This window comes from Bombus vosnesenskii, unplaced genomic scaffold (assembly GCF_011952255.1).
Source record: "Bombus vosnesenskii isolate JDL3184/JDL3185 unplaced genomic scaffold, Bvos_JDL3184-5_v1.1 scf7180000013272, whole genome shotgun sequence".
Classification (NCBI taxonomy): Eukaryota; Metazoa; Arthropoda; class Insecta; order Hymenoptera; family Apidae; genus Bombus; species Bombus vosnesenskii.
Window position 1 is genome coordinate 3,802,328 of NW_022882930.1, and position 20,706 is coordinate 3,823,033.

A 20,706-nucleotide genomic window follows, 5' to 3' on the forward strand; every position below is an offset into this window, starting at 1 on the left:
TGTCTCCCTATCAGTTCGAAGATGGAAGATTCTACCATAATAAATATTTTATAATATAAAAATCTGCTGTCTAATAATTACTGGATTTTTATATTTTTCAATCTCATATTCTTATGTACAGAACTAAAGAAGTGGAACTTACATAAAAATTTGTTTCATCCATCAAAAATTATAAAGAGTATCCTACTATGAATGTTTTATGTATATATTTTTATAATGCAATCTGTGGATTTCGTTATCACTAAATTTATCATAAAAGCATAAATACCTGCAGTCTAGAAATTACTACATATAAATTCTTAAGCTTTCAGATGTCCAACTTTTAACTCTCTCTAACACTTTCTTCCATTTTCTCCGTCTCTGTCTCCGTCACCGTTTCCGGTTTCATTTTCTTAGGGTGTTTCCAATTTTCGAAAGAAGTGGTAACGATAGATTAAATCGAAAGTATAGAATGGCATGCGAATGGTGCGGATATTAAACGAACGAAAAATCCGGAATTCCACTCGAGGACGGGTTGGTCATCGGAGCGATCGTATAACTGTAAATACTAGACAGTTTCCTCTTTCAGTCTAACCACTGATAGATCATACTCCTAGCATTCGTTTAGAATCGAACGCTTCAAGCGATTCGACATTTTTGTCAGACATATTCCACTTTACTCATCTCATCGCTTTACTAGTTTTTCAAGAAACCACTTCTGAATAAGTTCCAGTACTCAATAGGCTGGTCGCAAGTTTTATCCAAATCGTTACAATATGATATGAAGATATTTCATTTTTTATACAGTTTAGGCAAACATCCAGAATGTTTTATGTGACTTCATTAAACGAGATACGAATGTATTATGTATTTTACGTTACGTTTGTTCATTTTAGAAGTGGAAGTGTTCTGAAAATTTAGATAAATAAATATTAAATAAGGAAATATGTAACGATAATGAAGAAAGTACTTCTCTGGTACTTCTCTGTAAATATTCATGAATATCTTAGTCCAATTATACTACTTATGCAGTGTGCCAGGATCAGTCCAAATACGTTACACCATCCATATTAAAGTTAACTCAACTGCACGATTATCTACACAAATTAGCGAGTAACGAAAGGCAATTAAGACATAAAGTATCATAAACGATACAATTCTGCTAGACGACTTAGTATTAGATGTAATACTAATATCAGCAGAAAATATCGGATAAAAAAACCTAAGGAACAATAGGAAATATTACGAAATCTAAAATGAAGTAGCTTTATGATCTTAATAATTACCTTCGTCCCATAAATGTTTGCGAAAATTAACAGGATCGCACAATCGGTCAAACTTTCAGGTACGAAAATTCCAACAGCAAAATAAAGGAGTACAAATAGCAAATAGAAAATAAAAGAAACTCCAAACCAAAGTAAGACCTCAACTGCTCGTAAAAATATCCATAATAAATCGTCTTACGCTTTACGGTTTTAGGAGCCACATCTGCTCTATAAACATTTCTAGAAACCAACGAAATCAAATCACTCGTGCAATCTGCAAAATCATTCAAACTTTCAACGACGTAGCTCCAACAATAAGATATAAAGGAACTCAAAGAATAAAAAAAGAAAAGAAATAGGAGGAAAATATCCTATATAAAGTATTTTAGGCATTACGTTCTTACCGTTAGTAACTAAGTCTCCCCTGGAAATATTTTGTAAAGCCAGCGAAACCATATTATCCGTGCAGTCCGCAAAGTCATTGAAACTTTCAACAGCTCGGACGACTTCTGAATTACCCTAAATCATTGTTTGATCCGATCGATCAGAGATTATCATAGAATCGCCGGTGTTCAAGTTCCCTGCTGGTTGTCGTGCTAGTTTTTAAGGATCACCGTGTCCGTCTTGACTCTCCATTCGGCCGGAATATGGGATTTGGTGTCACACAACGCGGCAAGGAAGTAGTCCGCGGCTTCGTGAATTAGTAATCAGGATGTGTGTCTGCGACTGACGAACACATTTTCGTGTATACAGTATAGCCACAGGTGTCTGTTCGAGCGAGCTGAAACGAAAGAATGAGAGAGTGTGAGAGAAATGAGACGATCGGTTGATCGAAGAGGGGTGCGATGTGAGGGGGATAAAGGGGGAAAGGAGAACGGAAAGAAGGAGAGAGAGAGAGAGAGAGGAGGGAGGAGGAATTGATACGAGAAAGACGATGACAAGATGAAAAATTGAAAGAGAAAGTAAAAAGGAGAAACAGAGAGAGAGAGCAGATAGTGCTGTGGTCCTCGTAAAATAGAGACACGTAGAAAGATCAAGATTTAGAAAGAAAAGCAGAGATGAGAGAAGTTATGAGAATTTGGTTAATTAGTAGAAAATTCATGGCTGTTCATTTATGTTAAATATAAATGAAGGGCTTTCTAAAAAACTATATTGCGGGTTATTATTTAATTTGCCAATAGCATTGTTATTATATAAAATGTTGGAATAATGTACTAGAGATTTCACAATAATGTATCGAAAATAAGAGATCCGAATGTAGCATACGTGTAACTAGAGCAATCAACAAATCTCTTTAAAACAAAACTATGTACTTGAGGTTAGAATTGATAAATGATTAATATCCATATCTTCTATCTATTGCTACTGTACCATTGCCCATTTAAGCTATTGAAATCTTATTTTTAGGGATACACAGTTACAAGATGAATTTCCTGAAAAAGAGATTCATAGGTATATGGAAAAATGTTAAATTTTAATAATTTAAATAAATAAAGCTCTTTAAGAGCCACTGCAATTATCAACTGGAACAGCTGATACTAAAAAGTTAAAACTAAACCTAATGCAACTTTCTCGGTTTCTCATTAATAGTTAACGTAAATGAACTGCCATATATAACTAATAAACCACTATATATAACTAATAAATATAATCATAAAAGGGGTATACGATAAAAGAAGAAATAAATTTTAGAATTTGTATGCCAGAGATATATGTACAGAGAGAGAGGAGAAATACAGAAAGAAAGAAGTATGACGAAGAAAGCTAAAACTGAAGAAGGTGTAAAAGCAGAGAAAAAGAAGGGGGAGGCGGTAAAAACCAATATGCGTGAATCGTTTCACGATATAAGGTTCACACTGGCATTCTTCTCTGTGTCATTCGCCCCGGAATTGTAATTCATTATTCATCGAATGAGCGAGGACGTACACTGTCCCCGAATTGCTTCGCCAAAAATTCAAGTTCATACTCTACACACGATTTCAGAGGTATACTGTTGATGTTATATAGAAATATACATATGTACATACGTGTATTATGACCATTAACTCTAATTATGTATATAATTCTAGGCAAAGATTACTATGGATTTGTGCAGGATATCTAACCCTAAAAGTGAAAAACTATCAGTGCACCTGTGGGAGGAATAATTAATAAATTAATATGTATACTCTATTATAAACATTGGTTTTTAAAAAATAAAATTGATAAATATTAAAACACTTATAGAAAATTGTAAATCTGGAAAGTTATTAAAAAGATATCAAAACTTTCAAAAGAAATATTATTTATGTTTTTAATAAATCTTAAAAAGTAAAGAATGCATATGGAACTCTTACCCGTTATACATGTATTTATTATGTTTATTAGAATTGAATATTTTTCTTCCTCTCCCATCTATACTGATATTTTGATCACTGCTTTAATTAATTTACTTTGAAAATGTTAGTTCTTATATAGTTCTTAAAAGCTTTAGTTTTTAAATTTTAGTAACTTAATTATCCAAGTTTGGTATTTATGTTATTAAATTTTTTATATTATTTACATCCATGGATGCTATAAATGATTTTACAAATTCAGATCGTGGACAAACTCAGCAATGTTTCCTATTCATAAATCCATTAACTATCGAATAAATCTTTTTGTATGTGTTTTGAATCATAATTTTGCACGAGTTGAAAATTCTGATTGATTTTATTCAACTATTAATCTGAGCCAACTGTCGCGTTTTATATGAGATCAATTGTATTACACGAAGTGTGACCTTAAAAATTATTATTTACGCGTAATATATGAATTTACTTCGCTGAAAAAAACAACATTTTTTCTTCTGATATCTTTATGACTCATCGAAAGCAATTATTTCTATCGGTGGTGCTCAAATTATATAGCTTCCTAAACATTACCTTAAATATACTTGCATTTAAATAATCTCTGAAAACATTTACAGTATGTTCTTTTATATTATGTACATAATAAGTCATAAAAGTAATTTTGCATAAAAAGTATCGTATATTCGCGTACTGATACATCAATTTTTTATATAATATTTTTAAGAATAAATTGATTACCACTTCGTTCGCTAACGTAGATTTAGTGTTTACGGAAATTTGCAGTCGCCATACCGTAAAGCTGACGTGACAACTTGTTCGTTTAAAAAATTTGTTTTAAAATCAAGTAAAATCGCGCGCTGTTCTCTTCCATAGCATAACAAACAGCTGTTTTATTTTTTGACAGGTAGTTACACCATATCTTTTTTTACACTTGACGCTGATTAGACTTAACCCCTTTTAATAGTCATTTTGTTTCTGGTATTTCTACGTATCAGAAATAAAAACATCTTTATTCGCTTTATGTATTTGAAAGTTTTGTTTTTGAAACATTAATTCCAGTATTATGCAGTGGAAACTGCAGGGAAAAGAAAATAATCAAAACAATATTAAACATGTTGACGTTATCACTGAATCTTTATAATAACAACTATTATTTTTAAATAATATTAAACTCTTTACAGTATTAATATTGTACAAAAATAATGTCATTCTTTATAATATATTCAGGTGATCATTTATTACATGTTACAAAATATTATTATATTTGTGTATATGTAATTATTGATCTATTCAAAATATTTTAAAATTTTAATAAAAATCATTTTTACCTTTTAGTATTAAATATTTACATCATAATTACAATGGCACAATCGCCTGCAGATAGCAAAGATAATATAAATGAAGATTTGTCTACATCTTGTAATGATTTCACAAGAGATTTTTATAAGGTGAGTAAGGGTTTATATTAAACATATTTTGTTGATATTATAATTATTGAATTTATTTTAGGAATTATCTTCTACCAGTGTAGAAAATATAATTAATTCACCATTAAGTATACATATGATATTGTCTCATCTTTCTCACGGCGCTGAATCTACAACCTTAAATGAATTGACTAAGACTCTTTGTCACTATAATAAAGATTTGATACAAGAAGGGTATAAATCTTTAATAATTCAGTTAAATGTAAGATGATCATAATTATTTAAAAAAAAGTGATTACAAACACAATTAATATCTTGTATATTTATAAGGACTTGGGAAATATTAAATTGTACATTGCAAACTCAATGTACGTTCAAGATGGATTTGTATTACTGGAGGAATTTTTAACAATAGGAAAGGAATTTTATCAATCTGAGATTTCAAAAATAGATTTTAGAAGTAATGTTGATGCAGCTGAGAAAATTAATAGTTGGGTTAAAGAGAAAACAAATAATAAAATATCCGATCTTGTATCTTCAGGTGAATTATATTTATTAGTATTGATTACAATAATAAAATAATTACATATAATAATCAGTATGTTTTGCGTAGATGATTTTGGTGAGGATACAAAATTAGTACTAATAAATGCAATCTATTTTAATGGTAGTTGGCTTAAAACATTTGATACAAAGAATACAAAGGATAAAATATTTCATGTGACAAAAACTCAAACAAGACTTATACCAACAATGTTCAATAAGTCTCAATACAGTAATGGTAACATACCAACGCTGCAAGCAAAATTTATTGAAGTTCCATATATGGTAGGTTTATATATATGAACTTGATATATCAAATTCTAAAAGAAATATTTTGCAGAATACAGACATAGTAATGATAATAATATTACCAAATGAAATAGATGGGCTTTCAAATTTGCAAACTAATTTTTCATGGGAAATACTTGCAAATGCACCTCGATCATACAGTGAAATTGAGTTATATCTTCCAAAATTCAAAATTGAATTTACAGTAGACCTGAAAAATATATTAAGTAAGGTATGAATAGCAAATTTTATATGTTACATCATTAAAAAGTTTATATTATATCTATTAGCTTTATTTATTAACTTTCGAATTTTAGCTTGGGTTAAGCACAATGTTCAAACGTAGTGCAAATTTCAGTCGTATTTCCAATACGCCACTTATAGTTGATAAAATTTTGCATAAAGCAATTATAGAAGTTAATGAAGCAGGTACTGAAGCCGCGGCTGCAACAGGTGAGCTTAATTTTGAAAAAATCTGAATACATTTTACATACATTTTTAATAAAATGTAATTTATTTTCTGTTAGATGTTCAGATGAGACTTCGACGTATGGCACATTTCAAGGAACCCGAACAATTTATAGTCGATCGGCCTTTCATGTTTATAATTGAATATAAACCGAAAAACATACCTCTTTTTATCGGAAATATATGGGATATACAAATTGCTCCCCAAAAAGATGAATTATAAGTTATTTCTACATCAATAAAGAACGTAACACTGGATCAAAGCAAATATTTCTGTTTATACATACATATTTATACATACATATATAATATAATACATTTATTCTACATAAATGTAAAAATTGTACAAAAGAAACCTGATTCAAAAGTTATTTTTCTTGAATTAAAATTTTGCCCTATTTTACATAAAATATATTATAATTTTGTTAATTAAAGCAATCTTTATAGTATATTTTTTAATAAAATTGCATAACGAATATAAATATGATTTGCAAGTAAATTATATTCTTTTAATGAAAGTTTTTAACATTGCATTGAAAATGTACTTTAATCCTATTTATCAATTCATCTCTTTCATCAAATATTTTTAAACTTAATGTTCTTTAAATGTTTTTTTAACTGTGACACACTATAATTTTTTATCTGTTAAGAAGAAAATGAACATATTATGCATTGTATTTAAATATTATTTAAACTGTACCTGATCCCTTTATATGAATTCACTTGCTTCTATTACTTTTTAACCGTTTGTCCTCTTTGTTCGCTCTTCCAGTACTTCAGTACTTACAATACTTACATTGTCTGTTTATGCAATGAATACTTTATCATATTTGCCTACTAAACCGCCTACGGGTTTATGCATGTCGGTTTTTAGAACCAAAGTAAAATCTTAAATTGAAGTATCGTACAAATGTTAATGTGTGCAATCTTGTAATATAACTTACATGTATTACCAGGTAGAAGCACAGGTTTCTTCAAATCTAAAACTAAGATTTTTATAATTTAAAGTTGAACTTGTAGTTTACGATTTGAAAACAATTTCAGATTATATTCGATACTTAATTTTTTTATGATTTGATATGACATTTTCTTCCATTATCATACAATGTATAATCTGAAAAATATTCGCTAATGTTTTGTACATTTTTTAGTATAATTAAAATTAAATGTCAAATCTTTTCCAAACCTATTTTTTTCTATTCTTATTTAGGTATTAAAGTACTTTAAAAGATAAACATCTAAATGGTATTTTATACAATTAAAATCCATTGTTTTTTGCATTTAGTACCATACTATACAGATTTAAAATTGAATGTTCTTTTATTGTAACATCACATATCATCATTAAACTTTTTGCACCACATTTATTGAGCAACACACTGAATAATAATTTGTTATCTACAATGAAAGATGTGTAATAATTTTATTACATATTTAGATATGTTCATTTCTTTTAACGTCAGATTAGGGTTACCTTTATGATAATTTTTGCCTGGTATGACAAAGTATAGTATTTCAAAGTAATATAAAAGACAATAAGAAATATATTTTATACAAATTAAATAAATACCTATGTCTCATTTTGCATACAAAGATTTAACTTCTACTGATGTAAAATATATTTTTTCATTACTAAATGTTTGATACTTTTCAAAGATGCATGTATAATAGATAATAACATTTGTTCACTTTCTTCATTCTCTACGTTTTCCTATAACATCAACAGGAGAAGACTGAAAATTATCAAATCATATAGAATAGCAACAAGTTATTATAATATGTACTGCATTATCATTTTCATTCATTATAATATAGTACTTATGTAAACTCAAAGGAATATTGTTTCCTTCGCTTGTATTTTCAAATCTGATATGTCACTATAACTTGTTGCTGATACTGTTGTTATATGCTTTTCATTGTTGTCTGTTGTTAATAGATTATCTTGACATATGAAAAGAATTAATTTTCTCAATGACATAGTACTATGGATAACAGATAATACTTGTGCTGCATATCACAATACATCATATAATGAATAAGCACTAGAGAAAGCAATGTCCCTGCTATTACTTCCATTTTCTCTAATTTTTAATATCCCTAATGATAACTTTTCTCAGCATTCAATATATAATATTTACTCTCTGTAACAAAAATTGCTTTAAAATTACTTTAACTTTCTGCCTGACTTATAATAATACATGTAATATATATTATATATATCATGTATACTACATTGTATATCATATATATTATTATATATATAATAATATTGATTATTTATTTCTATCATTTCTATCATATCTATTTCTATAATTTCTCCAAATTTTCTGTTAAAGGAAAACTTAATTTTTGGACACTCAATACATATATATTTTTTGTTTCGAAGTGTATGTCCCATTTTTCAGTCACAAACAGAGTTAAACCTATCTAGTCTTACTTATTTCATACCAATTTTTACTTAAGAACCTCTTCGCATAGCTAATTTAAGAAAAAGACATAACGAAATAAATTAATGTTTAAATCGTAATTTGTATAAATTAATCATAATGTAATATCAACTACATTATATAACATCTTTAAAATTAATATATGTATATTTAAAAGGAAATAGATGTATAGAAAGAATTCGACCTCTCCTATATCGATGATTTTTTAATATGTGGTAGGGGGACATGATTGCGAACAACTTTTTCTTATACATATTAGTTTCCGAGATATTCGCAGAGAACTGTCGGTTGCATTGAAATAAATTATACTTATAGTTGCGTGTGTGCAGCACACTGATATATAATTACGCAAGTTAAGAATAATTCATTACCGCGTCGTTTTCCTTGTTAAGTGATATTAGTATTCTGTCATATTGCAAATCAGGTAGTTTTTCAATTGCTCTCTACGCGTACAGTTTCGTCTGCTTTCCTTTCTCGACTACTGTTCACTTCGTGTACCCTTCTATTCAAAGGTGATTGCAATTTCTCTCAGTATTTCTGCCATTTTTTCAATTTGATTATGAATGACGATATTTAATCATCGAACTTCTGAAAATTAAGAAAATATATTTAAAAGCCAGATTACAATATTACTTAGTCTTATTAGAAATTTTAGAAATATATTTTTTTCAAAATCCCTAAGAAGTAGCAATAATAAAATAGTAGCAATAATACAAAAAAAATAATGCACTTCTCTGCATTAAGGGTTCTCTTAGCACTCAAAATATCAATAATATACAAGATAAAAAATTATACAGGTGATCATATATTATATAACTTATGAACAAAACAATTACAACTTTTTAAAATTAGAATTATTTTAAAATTTTCAGCTTTATAAGAGACCAAAAAGTAGTAAACATTGAGGATTCGTTTTCCATGATGGCGAACCTTTTTTTTTATATATTCTTCGTTTTACTCAACCTTTTGCTAACAGGCGAGTATCCTAGCTTTAGTTGTAGGCAAAGACTTTAATTGTAAACGGCGGCAACATTAAGAGCTAAAAATGAGATGAACTTTCATTGTATTAGTAAACATTCCATAACTAATTTTAGTGAATCTAATACCACTACAATAGTATTACCAATAGCTATTGATGTTTAGTCAAATTTTGCTATTCGATGTTTTATTTTAACATAAAGAACGTTAATTCTTTAAAAATATTATTTCCAATTGATAAAAGTATTTTTCATGTTATTATTATTGAGAGTACATACGTAAATGTTTTTAAATATACTTTTTAATATTAAGAACAACTATAGACTAGGTTACAAATTTATCATTAATAGAAACATACAATAATACGTATTTTTAATTGTTTGTTCATAGATGCTACTAAAAATGCTACAATTTTCTTGCGTTTATTCGAAAGGTAATCATATATACGCAAAATCAATGTAATTCCTATTTGTGTATTTCATAACTATAATTTATTGTTCAAAAATATGCTCATTTTATTTACTGTAATCTACATACATATTTTAACTATATTATTCATGTAATCAAAAAATTGCTTTTTTTCAGGGATGGCTCTCATTTGGATGCGCACGTATTAAATATAAATGAATTGGAAAGAATGGCAAATCATTTGCGAAATGATAAGAGCATAGCAATTTACATTCATGGCTATCTAGATAATGTAACTACTGATGATGTGCAACTTGTAACACGTGGTATGTTACGATTCGAAATTTCGCGCGACTGTAGAAGATAACTTTCAATGGAAAATTAATCTTCCTTCATAAATTATTGCAGCGTATTTAGAGGCCACGGATGACAACGTTCTTGCGATCGATTATCGAGAAATTGCTATGGTCAATTACGTAATCGGTGCTTCATTGCTCAAGGTAGTCGGCAAACATTTTGGCGAAACTTTAAACTTTTTTGTGAGTTCCGGTGTGAATCCAAAAAAAATACATTTAATTGGACATTCAATGGGCGCGCAGGTAGCTGCATTCACTGGACGTAATACGAACTTCAGACTTCCCAGGATAACAGGTGCCATTTAGAAATCTTCTATTTCATTCAATATTTTATGAGACTAACTTTTGAGATTTTTCTTTGAGATTATTCTTTGAGATTAACTTTTGAGGTTAACGAAATAATACCAAAAAATTCTGTTTGTTTGCAGGATTGGATCCCGCTGGACCCTTATTCTACATTCTCAATAGCCGATTGACTCGTAACGATGCTGACTTCGTAGATGTTATCCATACCGACGCGGGCTTTTACGGAATAGCTTTGTATAGTGGCCATGTGGATTTCTATCCGAACAGTGGCCACAGACCACAACCTGGTTGCATGCTATTCGGTCCACTTTTATCCGTAACAGGTTTGGATTCCTTTATTTTGAAATTTTCTATTTTTAAGATGGTAATTTTGGAAAACAAGTATAAAATGTGATTACGCGTATATGTCCTGAAGCAATGTCCTGAAGTTTGGTTATTAGAGTCTACGTGTTGATCTACTACGATTATTTACTTTGTAATCATGATTAAAAAAAAGATTAGATTTACTACAAAAATAAAAAGACTTCAGTTCAAAGACATTTGGAAATTAAAGAATATCAATTTGGAAGTCTTTATTTATCGAATTTAAATTCAAAATCATGTAAGTTAAGAAAAGAGATTATGACTAGAAACGTATACTACGTGCATTAAATGATTATATAGATGTATTTGATATCGTAAAAATTGTAAGTGTTTTTCAACGTTGTACATTCGAAGCATCAAATGATTAATATTCGAGGAATGTATTTTTATATAAAATTCCTGGTTCACTTTTCTGTGTGATAATAGTCACACATATGGTATAATAGATCTGTTAATAATGTTAAAAATGCGGTATTATTGCAGTTATTCTCGAAAATGCCAAGAATCTTGTACAAAATATCTCTTGGTTAATTGGGAACATTGTCAGCTGTTTGTCCGATGATAACAAATACATAACAATATTGTATGGCTAGATAAAGCCGGAGCGATAAGTTTGGAACGAGAGTTGTTACAACAGACGTCGTTTCGTATGGTCGCATGTGTACAACGCACTCAAGTGTGGAAATGTAATGTTTATTTCGTACGGACGTAGGAAATATAGCCAGTGACGGATCTACGAGTCTTAAAACGGGGGACGACATGTGTGAAAGTACATAAGTACTCTCCATGTCATACTATAGCTTACATAATTAAATTCACATTAATTATGTACAAGTTTTTTAGAATGTGATAATATTGATATTTTCATATTTTATTACTTTTGGGGGGCCGATCTCCTCCCCCTTAATCCATCACTGGGTATATCGCACGAGTGTTGATTCTTGTCGCGTCATAAAACAAAAAAAAAATTTTTTTAAATGTGGATTGACTTTAATCGTCGAAATTTGCAACAAAGAAGCTTTTTTGCACTAACAATAATTTGCAATAAATAAAATCGACAATTTTTTCTAACGACTCTACCGGGAAAATATTCTCTACAGAATGCAAAATATGTAAAGAGAAGTACATAAAGAGAGGACCTTTGCATTAACAACAGCTCACAATAAAAAAATCAAAACATTGGCTTATTGTACTTAGAAGCATATTTATAATACAAAATGTGCGTTCAGCAAAGATATGTCGAAGAGAAAGGTTTCAACACAGCACAAAATGTAGGTTGCAACATAGCGTCAACACTGACGCAACCCGCTCATGCGTGTATTTCAATAACGCACGTTAGGCAACGAACATCGTTCCAACGCCTTGTGGCCGCAACCTAAAGATAGTATTCACTTTTGTCTGCTATAGATCTCTGCAGTCATCACAGGTCGTGGAGATTTTATGCAGAATCAGTTAAAAACCCTAACGCTTTCATTGGTAAATGTGAAGTCGACTGCAGCAACAGCGACCTTATTCCAATGGGTATTGCTACACCAAGTAATACGTTAGTATCATTTTTTTTAAATTTATGATAGCGTTTAATTTATTCAGCACCAACGCTAATTCAACGTTTCAACTTTGTTGTGAAATTGTAAAATTTTCATAAGCCTTAAATTTTTATTTATTTATAAACTATGAAATATCCAAATTTCCGGGATTTTGAACTGTCCTTAAAAAAATTTACTACGCAATAATATTACATTTATATATCTTTCGCAATGGCTCGATGAAAGCTATTTCTTTTATAAATTATTCATGATTCGTCAATAAAAAAATTTCTATCTTGTTTCATAGAAAAACATTTTGAAAAAGAAAACAAAGTCTCTTTAGCTGTTCCTTCTTTCGTTTGTATTATTTTTTCTATTTTGTAATTAATCGCTTTTGTTCTTTTAGGACAGGTAAATATTTTCTGTCAACAAACGCGGAGAGTCCTTTTGGTCGAGGTAAAAGGAGTATTTCTCTTCATTAGATCTTTAGTTAAAAATCCTCCATACCTATATGAGACGATTCAATTTAAATAAAAGACATACGTTTTATTCATGAACTAGAAAATGAGCAAACGAGCAATTAATCTAGAGAATGCATCTATGATATGCACTTTATATCTGCCAAAAAACTAGAATACTTCTTACGCCTTCCGCTATAATTATATTATTAATAATTATTATATTATTAGTAATAGAATTATGTAATTTATATAATTTATGTACTTGTATATTTTTAAAAGATTTCAGTAAACCTTTAATTAGATTTATTCAACTGTTTAATCATTTCTAAATCTGTCCGGCGTTCCTAAAATGACCAAATCCCTTTAACGAGAAGTGGCTTGAAGGAACTTTAAAACAGTTCTACAATCTATGTACTATCTAGTCAAGATACGTATCTGTTGAACATTACTGCCTTCTCCGTCTAGTACCGTTTATATAATCTATCCATAACCCCTTCTTTGTCTCCGGACAAACCTTGTAGTGCCATCTATCTTCACACGCTCCAAGTCACTGTTCCTTTCGACTTCAATAGATGTCAGCACATGGTTTGTCGTACAACCTCGCGTTCTTTCCTACGGACAAACCCTGTGGTGCCATCTATCCTCACACGCTCCAAGTCACTGTTCCTTTCGACTTCCATAGATGTCAGCAGATGGTTTGTCGTACAACCTCGCGTTCTTTCCTACGGACAAACCCTGTGGTGCCATCTATCCTCACATGCTCCAAGTCACTGTTCCTTTCGATTTCGATAGATGTCAGCAGATGGTTTGTCGTACTACCTCGCGTTCTTTGCTACGGACAAACCCTGTGGTGTCATCTATCTTCACACGCTCCAAGTCACTGTTCCTTTCGACTTCGATAGATGTCAGCACATGGTTTGTCGTACAACCTCGCGTTCTTTGCTACGGACAAACCCTGTGGTGCCATCTATTCTCACATGCTCCAAGTCACTGTTCCTTTCGATTTCAATAGATGTCAGCACATGGTTTGTCGTACAACCTGGCGTTCTTTGCTACGGATAAACCCTGTGGTGCCATCTATCCTCTGATGCTCTAAGTCACTGTTCCTTTCGACTTCAATAGATGTCAGCACATGGTTTGTCATATAACTTTGCATTCTTTGTCTACGGAAAAATCATGTAGTGCCATCTATCCTCACACGCTTCAAATCGCTGTGTGAATTTTCTTTCAAATAGTACAAAATTGGCAGTCCTACGTACCTTGTTATTGAATATAAGCTTTTGAATACAAGTTCTTGACAATATTAAAATTTCTTTTTGTTATTGAGCAAGTAGAGACAATGCTAAATTATTGATTCAGTGCTCGCGAGTTTGTCTTACAGAGACGATCACCTTCTGCAACTCTTAAACGATGCAGTAGTGAAGATAACCGCACGATATTAACAGTAATTCGTTATGAATATGGGCTTTGAAGATTTTTGCATGGACGATCTAGCATACGACATAAATCTTTGATGGCACCAAGTCATGCTACGCGCCTATCACTAGACAACACTTTACCCACCCTACATTTTTACCCCACCTCGCTCATTTAAATATCTATACATATACATACATCCTTTTAAGACAGATTATAAACTGATTTATAAACGTTATTTATAAGAATTTTATTATAAAAGTATAGCGATACTTTCGTCATTAAGTATATAAGATAGAAACTATTGATATAAAATAAAATGACAAGAAAGGAGGATGGGAGGTGGACAGAGATGAGAGTAAATCATTTATAGCACTCGTTACCACATGAATACATTTGTAAATCTTAGACATAATTACAAAACACGGAATATAATGAATTACGATCTTGACATTCTCGTCTAAACAAGACGCATCTTTTGTGTTCTCTTACTCCATTTTCATGCAACAAGCAGTTCTAGAAAAAAAGAATGAAGGAGAAGGTTTGTGAAAAATTGGAGAAAATTTGTTTTAGTTAGTTTATAGTTACTCTTAATAATTTAAAAACTGAACTAACTAAAAATTGGAAAATATTAAGAATATAATAAGTTCTGCACGAAATCACTATTCCAATTAGTCGCAGAAGTATAAAGTTTTATACTTTCTTTGCAAGCTGTCCTATTTTATGCCTTATAATTTCATAGGGAAACTTAATTTTAATTCAAATCATTGGTACACTGAATCGATAACATCGCATGGGACATGGAGATAATATAAGGGCTGAAGTAACTTCCAAAACGTGAGACACGAATAAGGATTGAATGTTACGTCTATTCTGTAACTCGTCAGTGATATAGTATACATTTTTAGTTGTTTTTGTACATTTGTTATTATTGTTATAATTAGTTAATATTTTATGCACGCCAGCCGCCTTATGATCCCGCACAAATGCCAGATAGTGGCGTCGCCATACAGAGTCCGCTGAAAGCAACTACTTAGCGGCTATTCAAAAATGCGCGGCAAAATGCTGCGCTGTACAACGAGCTTTTTGTACAATTTTTGGTAGTCATCTTCGCGCAAGAAAAATCGTTTCATCTTTGTCGGTCAAGCAACAAACAAATAGCACTTAGAAAAGGATTGATGTTCATAGCTTAATGAAACTATGATATCTGCAATTTACATATGCTCAATGTAGTCTATTAAATTTCCTATTTTAGTTACAATATCTTGTATAAGTGTAATTGTAAGTAAAGTTAATTTAAAAGTACTATTTATTAAGCAACGAATCTATGTAGGATAAATTATGCTTTATATTATTTATTAGTAAGGGGTTACAAGTAATGAACATTCATTTTTATCAGCTTTTATATATATGACAGCCAAACATTTCATTTTGTAAAAACGCCAAATACAAAATTTTTACGATTTTTGTAAAAATATGGAAATACAGTATCACGAGGAGGATCAAATAAGTCAGATAAATATATTTGTTCTTGTATATATACAAATTGTTCTACAATAATATCAAGGAACAATATACTCATTCAATTGATGATTTTTAGTTGATCTATTCTCATATCACGAATCATTGCGAGTTTGGTTAAGGCCGCCTTTCGAAATTCTTGCCTTCGTATTTACCACTCTTATAATCCTATTTACTATTAATTCCGTCGGTATTGTACATACAGTAAAAGATTGACAACCACATAATATAAGATAGCTCATCGAGAAACAAATGTTAAGTTTATATAGAATATGTTCCCCAAAATATGTTAAAAATATTTTCGACATCGATGCTAACATCGATGACAATAAATGCTACTATAAGTTTGAAGAATTAAAGACAGAATTAACAAGAAAATATAAGTCAAACTAATACAATATATAAGTGTAATAATAATTTATAAATATTTCACGATGCTAACTTTTTTAATAACAAAAGAGTCTTTCTTTTCTCTTTACCTTAGACTGTACAATATTTGAAAGAATGTGTGAGGTCTATCCAGTTGTATTAAATGAATCGTTAAAGTTTAAATTGAAATAATCTTCACTTTAAAAAATATATCAAAGAGCTATAATATTATGGATCGAAACAACAGCAATTTTATTACTGTATATCAAAACCAACAGTATCGTAACGCGTATAATACTTGTTTTTAACCATCAAATTATAGTTACAAAAATATGTATATATTGTTGTATGCAACTCACAAGATTCTTTTATTTCTTTCGACGATACGTTGTCGAAAGAAGTCACAATAATTAAGCGAGTAGTAAATATAACCGTATGGCGTTAAAGCTAGAGGCAGCACTTATCTTTAAAGCTACTTTATTTATTTGTCACTCATACATCATGTTTCCTGCTAATTCGACAAATTCGTGTAGATTTCAAATTTTTGTCAATATTATCATTTATATAAACAGGCTTGGCCAATACACGTATTAAAATAATTTCAAAATCCGATAGAAAAGATAAAACTGACAGAGACATACTATCGAACAATCTTAATGAAATTTGCAATTGTTTCAAGACCATTCTATAGTATGTCACAATTTTTTGAACAATGTCGATATTTCCAAGTACATTACAAGCCTATTATGTATACACTAATTCATAACTTCATCGAATTTTCGAATTTTCATTTTTCATAAATCTGACATGAATAATTGTAACAAGAGGAAGACCTTAAAAGTTTTTACCGGCACATTAAGGATACAAATTATTAACATGTTTTATCTCACGCATCCTTTCGAAATACATAATCTCTATTTACGCGAATATTTTACAAATCTAAAATCGAAAATACGATACAGTAGTAAATTTCAACGTTGTTATATACAGAGTGATAATCCAAGAAATATTGGCTCCCCTTGCACGGAATAAATATATCTCTAAGACGATTACGGTTTCTTAATCATTTCGAATGAACAAAAGCCGTATATCTTCTAGGTTTATAGCTTTTGGCGAGACACGTTAAAACGGATATCAAAGTAACATGATTTCGCATCTCAAAGCTTCCAAAATATTTATGCAACGAAATATTCATATCGATAATACAATACTTTAGGTATTATCCCACCTCATCACCGTTTGCAAAAATATTTCCTTACAATTAAACGCTTATACTTATGTTTCTTGTCATTAGTGCTGCTTTCTTCTTCCCTATTTACCACCTACCTAACGATAATAGTCCTATGTGATGGTTAATAATACATTTTGACCGGAAGCAACGCTAATTTACCAGCGACTGCAAATGGCACGACTCTTTCAGCAGCCGCGCAACGCAAAAGCGCTTCTATTTACCGTTCCGTTACATATTTAAGCAAAACCCCATTCTCAGAGAAAGTCCGTTGCCCTCCATCGGCAACTCTACACCGTCTAACACTTCTTTAATATTCACAGATATCTACCATTATTTAAAATAACTCGAATTATTTGTGCGATAATAGTATTTAGAGAAGATGAACACAAGTGATGTGTCAGATCATTCCATAAGTTGTATTGTCACTAAATTAATTTTTAGGAGAACAGCTGATATTCGTTTATATGCGCTATTTGCTTCAAATTTCCTGAATAGTAAAATATTCTTAGAACATTTTGGCCATAAAAGGGAAGACTTGTATCGTAATAGAACATTAAGAATCATTGGGAATCAATAGTTAAAAAAAAGCTTACAATCACGATAATTAGCATTAAAGATCATGTTCCAAAATATTCATTACATTTAGATTTCATAAAAGAGAAGGTTTTTGTTCTGTTAGAATGTAAAAAACTTTTAGAAGCTAATAGTTAGGAAGGAATAATAGAAAAGAAGGTTGCAATCACGATAATTGATATTAAAAATCATCTTCCAAAATGTTCATTGCTTATGGAACAATCTAATAGTTGTATTGCACGACAGACATTATTCTTTTTATTAAATCGTCCGGTATAACGCCATTGTTTAGACTAATTGCAACAATATCATCCCGACAGTAACGATAAATAACGTAATTACAGGAAAAGTATGGGAATGAATCAAAGATGCGCAAGAACTTCGACAGCTGCTACTGGAGGTGTTTGATCACCGCTCAAAATGACTGGTTCTGATTCTGTCTGAACGATCCTGACCAGATTCGCGTCCTTCTTCGATGGCGTGACATTCGTGTTCGATGCAATGTTCGATCTAGTGCAATAGCTCGGCGGTCTGCTTTCTAGTCGTGCCGGGAGTCACAATGCTTCCAGCGTTGGATCTGTGGTCGGCGGAGGTGAGGACGTTGGCTGCAGTCGATCCAGAAGGAGCAGTCGAAGCCTGTACTCTTGCATACTCGCCTGGAATTAAACACATCATGTTTAAGTTCTCTATTTTCTATGGTATTTGTAGGCTGCGGATTTTTATACGTTTATAATAAATTTAAAGATGTAAAATTCTACAAATTTCGTAGAATACATAAAAATATACAAAATATCCAATATGGTATATCCTATAATTTTTAATGCATGAAACAAATTTCTATGTAGGTTTCAGTTCCAAATATATGAAATTTCATAAAAATCTGCAGTATAGTTATCTGTAATAGATTTTTGGGTTTCATGTAAAACGATAGTATCCAATCTATAATGTATTATTAGGGAAACGATTGATTAATGTGAAAAATAACAATTTAAAACATATAGTAAATGTTATAGGAAAAACATAATAGCAAAAGTCAAATGTTGCAGAATAATAATTAGTTAACAGTTGAACGTTTCAGAATCATAGTGATCTGTGATGATATCATAGTGATGATAAATCACTATACTAGTTCATAAAATACAATTTTGCGTTTATTATTATAAAAAGTTCATTATATTTCTTCGCTCAGTGAAAAAGAAAAACAAAGAAAATGGGAAATGAAGACGTTTCATAAATGGGTAACATAAATCTAATTTGAAAAAAAGATAGGGAACATCTGTTGGAAATCGATCACGCGCGCAAGTAGTAGAAGACAATTTTAGGGTGTCACCTGATAACTCGGAGGTGGCGTTCTAAATTGAATTCTAAATCATGGGCAGCGTACGGATGAATTGGCCTCGCCGGCGGGATCCTGCTCGAGATCCCCGTGAAACCAAAGAAACTACCACAATTTTCTTGACTGGTCACTCGCCACGCTACAGCGCTCACAGTTACCTCCTATACCTGGAACAGAATACATATATCGTCTCAAAATATATTCTTCTTACCGAAACTAAATGTTTGTCTAATTATTTCGAATACTAAAAGTTTGTTAAATGTCTTTTTTTATAAATCATCTAAACATATATAACGACATCGATCTCGGTTATTTTTGTATAACATTAGCAAAGAAGCATTGGTTAACTAAAGGCTTGATTAAAATCACAATTGAATAAATTATTTTATTATAATCATGACAGTCTTTTTAGTAACTAAGCAACGAAGAATTTAATCCAGCTATTGAATTCAGTTATACATACATATGTAGTGAACATGATCGATCGTGTCTTTAGATTAACGTAATTTTTTTATATCGAGCTTCGCTGAAACCGGTTTGTTTAACATAATATATTTCTATGTGTATTGCAGAACATAAATTATTAATCCTGAACACTGATCGATGTATTGTAGAAGCACTCGGAAATGGATGCGCTTTACAAAAAAAGCGCTCATTTTCAGTGTGTAAAATAGATTCCTCTTACATCAAAAATCAATTTAGTAAAAACATAAAGACGCAGACTCGCTGCTGGTAGCTACGAAAATTTATAACTACAACAGAAGTGTGAACAGTCTCTAATAATTTATCTCGCTGGATATAAATGGCATGCGATAAAATCGAAATATCGAAATATCGAAAAAATATCGAAATATGAAGCGTGACTCGAACCGCAAAGAATTAGGCAATGGACGAACACGAAGGATGACAACAAAAAAAGAACGAGGGTCAGAAGCGGAGGTTTAGTCAAGTTACGAGCATACGAACGAGTGAAAAGTCGAGTGAAATGCAACGGGCAGGAAAAGCAAAGATGACGTTGGTCGTTAAACATTGTCGCGTGTTCTCACGAGTCGTGGCATGTGAAAATAGTGAGAGCTAAGAAAACATCCTTGAGGAAACGAATGATCCAAGCTTTC

At 30.9% G+C, this 20,706-nt stretch overlaps 2 protein-coding genes and 1 long non-coding RNA gene across 4 annotated transcripts; 2 read left to right on the forward strand and 1 right to left on the reverse strand.

Moving 5' to 3' along the window:
- Nucleotides 1-4,314: 4,314 nt before the first annotated feature.
- Nucleotides 4,315-6,563, forward strand: LOC117231310 (ovalbumin-related protein X-like). 2 transcript variants are annotated; one of them, XM_033489656.1, is made up of 8 exons: nt 4,315-4,478; nt 4,910-5,022; nt 5,084-5,263; nt 5,332-5,542; nt 5,615-5,829; nt 5,885-6,064; nt 6,150-6,285; nt 6,360-6,563. In XM_033489656.1, exons 2-8 carry the CDS (start codon nt 4,936-4,938, stop codon nt 6,521-6,523), a joined length of 1,173 nt encoding a protein of 390 aa, XP_033345547.1. In that variant the 5' UTR covers nt 4,315-4,478; nt 4,910-4,935; the 3' UTR covers nt 6,524-6,563. The 2 variants fall into 2 exon arrangements, with proteins under 2 accessions (XP_033345547.1, XP_033345546.1); XM_033489655.1 differs by lacking the exon at nt 4,315-4,478 and adding an exon at nt 4,485-4,801.
- A 2,538-nt stretch (nt 6,564-9,101) lies between these two features.
- LOC117231382 (pancreatic triacylglycerol lipase-like) lies at nt 9,102-13,299 on the forward strand. Its single transcript, XM_033489771.1, has 8 exons — nt 9,102-9,259; nt 9,620-9,723; nt 10,116-10,158; nt 10,311-10,459; nt 10,542-10,784; nt 10,918-11,118; nt 12,566-12,701; nt 13,091-13,299. The coding sequence occupies exons 2-8, from the start codon at nt 9,666-9,668 to the stop codon at nt 13,164-13,166; spliced, it is 906 nt and encodes a 301-aa protein (XP_033345662.1). The 5' UTR covers nt 9,102-9,259; nt 9,620-9,665; the 3' UTR covers nt 13,167-13,299.
- A 2,601-nt stretch (nt 13,300-15,900) lies between these two features.
- Nucleotides 15,901-19,744, reverse strand: LOC117231514. Its single transcript, XR_004492988.1, has 2 exons — nt 19,586-19,744; nt 15,901-18,911 (listed from the first exon to the last, which is right to left on the reverse strand). It is a non-coding gene; the product is annotated as an uncharacterized LOC117231514 (long non-coding RNA).
- Nucleotides 19,745-20,706: the final 962 nt, after the last annotated feature.

Bases quoted from the DNA above. Each gene is read 5' to 3' on its own strand.
- LOC117231382 (XM_033489771.1), top strand. From the start codon at position 9,666: ATGATGGCGAACCTTTTTTTTTATATATTCTTCGTTTTACTCAACCTT. The intron at 10,785-10,917 runs GTGCCATTTAGA...GTTTGTTTGCAG, and splicing joins CAGACTTCCCAGGATAACAG to GATTGGATCCCGCTGGACCC. The intron at 11,119-12,565 runs GTTTGGATTCCT...TGTCTGCTATAG, and splicing joins TCCACTTTTATCCGTAACAG to ATCTCTGCAGTCATCACAGG.
- LOC117231310 (XM_033489655.1), top strand. From the start codon at position 4,777: ATGTCATTCTTTATAATATATTCAG. The intron at 5,264-5,331 runs GTAAGATGATCA...TATATTTATAAG, and splicing joins CTTTAATAATTCAGTTAAAT to GACTTGGGAAATATTAAATT. The intron at 5,543-5,614 runs GTGAATTATATT...TGTTTTGCGTAG, and splicing joins ATCCGATCTTGTATCTTCAG to ATGATTTTGGTGAGGATACA.